Raw genomic sequence first — 7,764 nt, forward strand, 5'->3', positions numbered from 1 at the left:
AGTCTGAGACTTGATGGCTCTGAATGTAAAGTGAACTAATGTAGCTGCTTCTGCTATTAGCAGTAAAAGCCACGTGCTTAATATCCTTCAAAACCTTTTATTAGTCTTTTGGAATATACTTGCCTTCTCAAACCCCCATAATTAAGTAGCTCAGGGAAATACTCAGATGATAATTTCAGATATCTTTCTCAATTTTCCTCTGAATGGCAAAGTAAAACTAAAAACGAAAAAAGAACCCCAAAGTTTATGTGATTTATGCGTTCTGTCTTGTGTTGAGTATGTTAACAGAAGACCAATGAAGATTTTATGGCAGCCTTGCTGAATTACAGTGCTTGTGAGTAAAAGAAGAGAGGAAATGAATGGCATCCGCATATAAATGTACAGTTTGCAACCCTAAAAGTTACGTTTTCAGACTTTCAGGTCGAGGTGTCTTTACTTGTCTGTTTAATTTGCTACAAAGCCTGCCTGTAATTATCTAAACTCAAGGCACAAAAGCCTTCTTCCCTTAGAGTAATGGGATGATGTGTCCCAACGATTTGCCCTCACGTAGCAGGATGCTGGTGGAAGAAGTCTGTGTATTGGGCTGGTGGTTGCTTGGATTTGGGCAGTACGATAGCATGCAAGTTTCAGGTGTGCTCGTTCAAAAATATCAGCTTACATGAAGGAATAATTGGAGTTCTTATTTCCAGCACATCAAAGGTCCCTTTAATTTCTTTGCATAGGCTTGTGGGCTTGTTTCTAAGGTACTGATGCTACTAAAATTAGATTCCAGTAGGAAATGTATGTTCCTAGTTTGAACATTTTGGATGTTGTTGTTTGTTTTGTTTATATTTGACAAGGTTTTAGACACTTCTTGACTTGCTGTACTCTTTATCCCACAGAGGCTTTTAAGGCTGTGTCAATATTGTATTTAAAATACGTTTTGACAACGTAGTCTCCACCTATTTTTAGACAACTGATAAAGTGGTGTACCTTTATCTCTGTAAACAAGCCTTCATAAATTTGGGGGATCCATGAATGAAGTATATTTCCCTTGTTTACTCTGGATAAAACGAGGGGTAATGACAGAATCTGGTAAGATTGCTTTCTATGAGAGTTCCACCAGATGTATTTTATTTTTTTCCTTAATCTTCGGCTGGAAAAAGACCCAAATATCATTTACTGATTCGTAAATACATCTTCACAAGAGATTTATTCTGCTCTGAGTCCAGTTACACTGATAAAATCAGAATAAAGCATTGGTGAAGCAGACTGGTATGCAGAGTACGCTCTAGAAAGTTATGTAAGAATCCTGTCCCAGTTCCTGAATCAGTAGATACAGCCTTCCAGTTTCAACAGGAGAGGCTTTGTTGTCTTTTAGCCTTTTCCAGATAACCTGGATTCCCAAATTTACACACATATGTGTGCACACCAAAAAAAATACATGTGTGCTTATGAAAAAATCAGAGCGGTACTAACCTCTGCGCCGCATTAGAAAATGAGAGCTGGATTAAGAAAAATGTGTGGGATGTGTCTTCTGTGAGCAAGAAATTCCTCGATACAATGACTTGAACTCTGAATGTACTCACCCTTCAGAGGCTGTTGGAAAATGTAAGAAGTCTTTAGGAACTGGTTTTTAAGTAAGGTACCTTGATTTCATAATTGGATTCTTCTGCGGCAGTCAAATATTTGGCATTTTTATAAGGAAGATGCCTAATATTAGCATGCAGTGAATTGCCTGAAATGTCAGCAATTGTAGAGTGTTAGTATTTGGGCTCATCATGCCAGGGTTCATTTTTGTTACAAGTCCTGTGTTTTTTCTCAACGAAGAAGTACAGTGCATCAAAAATACTGGGGATATTTGGGTGGTAAAATACGTGTTTTTTGCAGCTTCAGACTTTGAGGAGCTAACGTGATCTCAAAGATACTGCTTTCTTCTAAAGCATAGGCTACTGTAATGTTGTTACAATTAAAACCCTCAGAACAACAAAGGAACAATAACTATGTTTATTTTTTTTTCGGAGTAATGCTAATTACACTTCCTGTATTTGTTTTATTCACACTTCTTTTCAGATCTCTGTTTGCAGATTTCCCGAGGTAATTTGTTCTTAAGGGGCATTTGCTGCAATTAAGACAGTAGGACTTTAAACATTTCTTTGAAAATCGAGAACAAAACAATTCTTTTTCAGCATAATGAGCCTGATTCTGAACTCTTTATCCAGGGCAAATAATTCTCCCTTAAGCCATTGAAGATATATCCCAAGTAAAGCGTGGAGATCTGATCCATGGAGAGTACCGCAATGCACGTTCAAAATAACTGTAGTTAAATATGCTTTTTTAAGTCAAACAAATTCTGTCCAAGCTAGTAATAACTGCACATCTCAAGAAGGGAACGTGTGCTTCCTCATCTAGAAAGCATTCTGAAGGGCATGAAAGTTACATTTAATCATTTAATGTGTTGAATGGTTTGATAGTCACATTTTCAGTAAATTACTATATAAACGGTATTTGCCTCTCAAATCTTGTTGGGTAACTGGATCGTGGCAGATCTTAACTTTTTAATTAAGATCATCAGAGTTATTTTGCTTGTCTTCAGACAAGAGCTGTGTCAATTAAAATATTTTCAAACAGGTAATTTTACGCAGCTTTGCTGTGTTGAGTCCTGTTGTTGTACGCGGAGGAAAAGCGAGGCAAAGTTCAGATGCAAGAAGCTGGATCTCTCTTGGGATGTTCCCAGAACCGGTTGTGCTCTGAGGATACTGCTTCTCAACATCGTGTAGTGCAGTTGTTCAAATGCCTTCACCTGTAATACACATTTAGCAGCATTTTAGCTTAAAGGAACTTAAAACACACCTTGAGAGATGGATAATGTCTTTAGATACACAACGAAAAGGCATTGTGGTACCAAGTGATGTATCAGCTGGCTGTGAAGCAGTTTTGTAGCTCAGGTTTGTGGTGTTTCCCAAAAGCACAGATGATCATAAGCAAAGGGAGTGGGTGTTATTAGTGAGTCTTGCTTTAAGTAAATCTGTATTTTGTTTGTTTTTCAATGTCTGAAATGTTATTAAACTGGGAATTTTGTAACCTGTTACATTACTTCTTGGGTATTTAAAACAATAACAAAAAAACTACTGTGTTGGCTGACTGCCACGAAAAATGGGAATTGCTTTTCAATAAGCCAAAGGTGTGGTGTTTGGGGCTTAAAGATGCATAAGTATCAAACACCAGAATTTGGATTTATGCAGACTTTCCATGCAGATACTTAGAAAATGAGCACTGATGGACTTGACCAGTGGTGTGGTAGGTCCAGACCCTTATGCAGGGAGTGAGGCAGGGCCAGTGCTGGAGTCAGGCTTCATGTCCTCCCATCCCCATCACTCCGTGCTAGGGCTGCTCTGGACTCGCGCTGCACCGCACAGCTTCACCCTAGGGTTTATCCGATATTAAAATGATGCGCTTGCTGATTTTCATACTCAACAATGAGGAGCAAAAAAAAGAATCCTAATTTTAATCTTGGCCGTGCTTCAAGTTAAGCACAACAGTCTTTTATTTATGCTTTAATGGCTTCTTTTAATTCTTTCCTTGTTTTTTGTTTGTTTGTTTGTTTTTTGTTTTTGTTTTCCTTTCTTCAGCTCAGGTACCTGACAATGACGAGCAGTTTGTGCCAGACTATCAGGCTGAAAGTTGTAAGTATAGTATGAATCAACACTTTCTTTAAAAATATGTATTGGTATATTTGTATTTGGGTTTTCATATTTGCTGTTTATTGTGTCATGTGCAGTCATGTGCTAGATCCTTTCACCGGTCGGTGACATAAGTGGGATGAATAGAGAAAGCTGGTTGTGTTTTGACATGCAGCCAAAAGAAGTTTTTTAGGCTGAAGGTATCACCTTCAGCTGGGGTCCTCTCCTGTAATTCTTCCCCCCAGCCCCAGAGAAACAGGAGAAAACGCAGATTGTTGAAGTGGAGGGAATTTTGCTGTCCGTAGAGTGAGTAGAGTTGAGCCGGTATGGATCAGATGCTGTGGGATGTAGGAGGCAGCTCTGCTGAGCAGAAATTGGGCTGCTGAGTACGTTTTGTGTATAAATAAATGAGTGTATCCACATAACCAAATGCAACTGCTGCTGGGATGTTTTCAAGTTATCTTAGCATGTGGCATTTTGTTGCTTATACAGAATTCCTCTTTGAATTAATGGGAGGAAGCAGGAGTTACGTTAAGATGGATGCTTTGCATTGTTTGCTGCTTTACCTAACATGTGTCCAAACTTTTTTCTATTTTATGTTTTGCCTATATCCATCAAATCTTGCTTTACCTGCTAGAATGCTATTACTCAGTGAATGCTGGCTTCCCTTTCGGTACCTGCTGTACTGTGGGTTTGGGTGATTGCAAGGGCGTAGTAAAGAAATGGCCTGAGAAACATCTGACAAAGTCACAGACTTCTTGGAGCTTCTTTATGCATCTTTCTTCCTCATGGCAAGGCTTTTTTCTGTCCTCGGATGGCTCTTCTATACAGTGCTTGCTGACTGCCCTAGAACATAGAGCAGCTTTTCTGTGTTGCTAAATAACTTAAATAATTGATCCTATCAGAGTGAATCACTGCAGTCCACTAAACCAGATAGGTGTTAAATACAGCATTTGTGTATTAAAATGTTAAAATTAGGTTAGAAGCAATTGCATTAAAATAGTCTTAAACCTAAAAGCAAACTCGGACTTGTTGAGTTTCCTTAGGAATCTTCTTGAGGATTTTTTACCTGGTTATTTCAGAAACTGTTTGAAGAAGAATTTGGTGAGAGTGTTCATAACAAGATTTTGTGGGAGGAGTAAAACAGAAAGTGTTTTCATCCCCTGGACCCTGGTATTCTCAGTCACTTCTAAACTTCTTGAGCTGTCCTTTGTAAAAAGGCTGTGAGTTTTTTGGTTTTTATCTTTGCTTCAAAGACTTAAAAAAAAAAGTATAATGCAAAAGCCAAACCTATTCTTTAAGTCGAAAATCAGATACATTATCCTACATGTGGAACTGTGTCCAAATATAGTCATGTATGCATACATCCTTTGTGTAAGAGTACAAAGTTCAGTCAGGGCTTCTGTTAACCCACAATTATCGTTGCACAAGTCAGTGAGTCTTGGAAAATAATTTGTGAACTGTGAATGAAAAGCCCCATTGAAGCTGGCCATTGCTTTTGGTGATAAAGAAATTCTCCTAATATGGCTACTTTATTAATGCTCTTGTATTTCAAATGTTCCTTAGCCACAGCTTACACACTATTATCAAAGGAACATTTATTTCTTCATTTCAGTTGGTTTCTTTATCTTAAGTAAAGGTCAGGAGAGCTTCCTGGAGAGTTACTCTGGCAAAGGTTATGGAGTTTCAGACATAGGCTTGGATATAATGTGTGTAGCTGTGGGCTCTGTGAAACAGGAGCGGAGATCAACATAACCAAAGCCGTGGGGAAATTACTGCTGCAGAAGTAGCACAATTGTGACTCTTTTCTCTAGGATCCAAACCTGCCTTCAAACTCTATTATAAGGACTTACTATATATAATCTGTAAATCCGTGCAATGCTCCCCCTGTTACTGACAGCAGCCTGACAGAAGCGTTTGGCTGTCTGGGGTTCTTAAATTTGAGTTTGAAAGGTCTTTGTAAGGAGGGTAGAGGATGGACAAGCTTTCATAGGTGTGGTGTTTAGTGCACTGGTTTGAGGCAAAAATGGTGAAGCACAAAGGTTTAAATCAGTGAAGGAGGTCACAGCCTCTTCTTTTCAGAGGCAGCCAAGCCGTGTCTTGCTACACAAATGTCATTTATGGACCTGTATATGGGTAGGGGTGTATGTGTGATATGCAGAATATGTAAAGAAACTGACAGTGTTCCACTGGAGCAGTTGCAGCCTGCAGTCCAGGCACAAAAATGAGTGGTGTTAACTTCTAGCTTCATTGCTCGAGAAGTAGACTTCAAACCTGAGGTAGATTTGTGGACTTACATTTAAACTTATAATATTGAAAAGAGTTGTGAGAAAGGTCAGTAATAGTAGCAGTGCTGGAAAACCGTGGTTAAAACTTTCTTGCTTAGAATTCACATTATTCAGTTCTTGAAGCAAAGATGTGGAAGGTAGCGGAGGAGCCGATGCTGCCAAGATCATGTGCTGTGTCCTAGTGCTGAGCAGGATTAAATGCCCCTTAGAGGGCTGTGGGTTTTGGGTTTCTTTTCTGTAGTAATGATTTTTAACTAGTGAAACTGCACTGGTATTAGTAACTAAGGGAAACATTTAGTTTAGATTAGATATACAGTCCACTTTATCCACTTAGGGATTTAACTTCAAAGCTAGCTTGGGACCATGAATATTTCAATTATGAGTTACTATTAAACTTCAGTCACTTTTCAAAAAGCAAACATAAAGTATATATTTATAGTTAGGTGTCAGCTTTAGATATTAGGAGGGAGATCAACAGCATAACTTCATGTGATATTATTGAAGTTACTGGAATGATGCGAATTTCTAGTAGCTAAAAACCTCCCACGTTGAGCTTCCCTGTAACACTTCAAATTTCTCTTCACCTGTTTAAAGTTGAATTTATTTTGTTACACTACTGGAAGAGGTTTTTCCCACTGTCATAGCCCTAAAAATGTCTGCACTTCCAAACTTTTTTTTTTTGTCACAGGGTCCAAAGCTCCATCGTGGCCTCCTTGGATTACCTTTTAACTAATCAAAGTTTAAAAAGTATTTAATTATCGGAAAGAAACTTTCTGAGGCTTAGCTCAGAGCGATCACAATGACGTTTGATTTCTTGTAACCTGCTTTCTGTAACAACTGAATTTTCTGTGTTCTGAGGGAGAAAGATTTGTGTCAGGTTTTTTTAAAGATTTTTGATTTGGCTTTCAGTTAAACTGAAAAACTACTACAACTACTTAATAAATAGAGCCATTTCCTTACTGTTTCATATCTATTCTTGTAAGAAATAAAAATTCTACCAAAAAAAAAGAGGGAGCAATCACTTTTACAGGCATTCATTTGGAAATTCTGAGCTGGGCAGGCCAATTTTGCCCCATTCTGAATTTGTTTCTACACTTCAGCTGACCTGGAGTTACTTCAACTGACTTCCTCATGACTCTGCTTTTAGCAATTACTCTAAAAGCTGTGTAAAGCAAAAAGGCAAAATCTGTTTCTCCAAAAGGTGAATGGCTCTTTTTTTAAAACAAACCAAACAACCCCCCCCAGATTTCTGTATGTGACACTTTGCCAAATTCCTGTCTAATTCCTAAGAGTTAAGCTGGTTTTCTGTCCATGTACAATCAGTATTCACGTGTTGAGAAGGGTGACCAGCTTTAACTTCCTCAGATAAGGTTTCCTATTGTTTCAACTCCCATTTTCATGCGGTGAGGAGGAGCCAGATCCTCAACTGCTTGTAATCAGTGAGGAGGCTTACGGGTACTGTATAACAGCAAGGACTTTCCAATCTGGGAGTAAAAATGAATAAAGTGTTCAGTTTGCACGAAGTCAATAGCTGTTGAGGTGAAGATTGCTTGCTCCCATTGTTTGGATGGTTTCTATGACAGACACAAGAGGAAGTAGGTAGGATTTGCTGATGTTTAAAGGATGTAGTTGGCAGAGAAAACTTGGTATTGTCAACAGTGCACTGATTTGTAATTTGACCTTGATACAATTGGTTATAAATGGGGATTACCCTGTGCCAATCCGGATTGCCTGGTGTCTTAATAGCATGGTGGTGTTTTGTTGAGTTTTAGTAACAGATGCTTACATTGGTCTGCTCTTCTAGTTTGGTGGTG

General features: G+C 38.5%; 1 protein-coding gene across 5 annotated transcripts in view; it reads left to right on the forward strand.

The window, feature by feature from the left end:
• ETV1 (ETS variant transcription factor 1) overlaps positions 1-7,764 on the forward strand; it is a 126,925-nt gene that overhangs the window by 66,019 nt on the left and 53,142 nt on the right. For all 5 annotated transcript variants that reach the window (XM_064167253.1, XM_064167254.1, XM_064167256.1 and 2 more), the window contains one exon: positions 3,612-3,665. In XM_064167253.1, coding sequence (XP_064023323.1) covers positions 3,612-3,665 — 54 coding nt within the window. The remainder of the gene's footprint in view (positions 1-3,611; positions 3,666-7,764) is intronic.

This window comes from Pogoniulus pusillus, chromosome 28 (genome assembly GCF_015220805.1).
Source record: "Pogoniulus pusillus isolate bPogPus1 chromosome 28, bPogPus1.pri, whole genome shotgun sequence".
Taxonomy (NCBI): Eukaryota; Metazoa; Chordata; class Aves; order Piciformes; family Lybiidae; genus Pogoniulus; species Pogoniulus pusillus.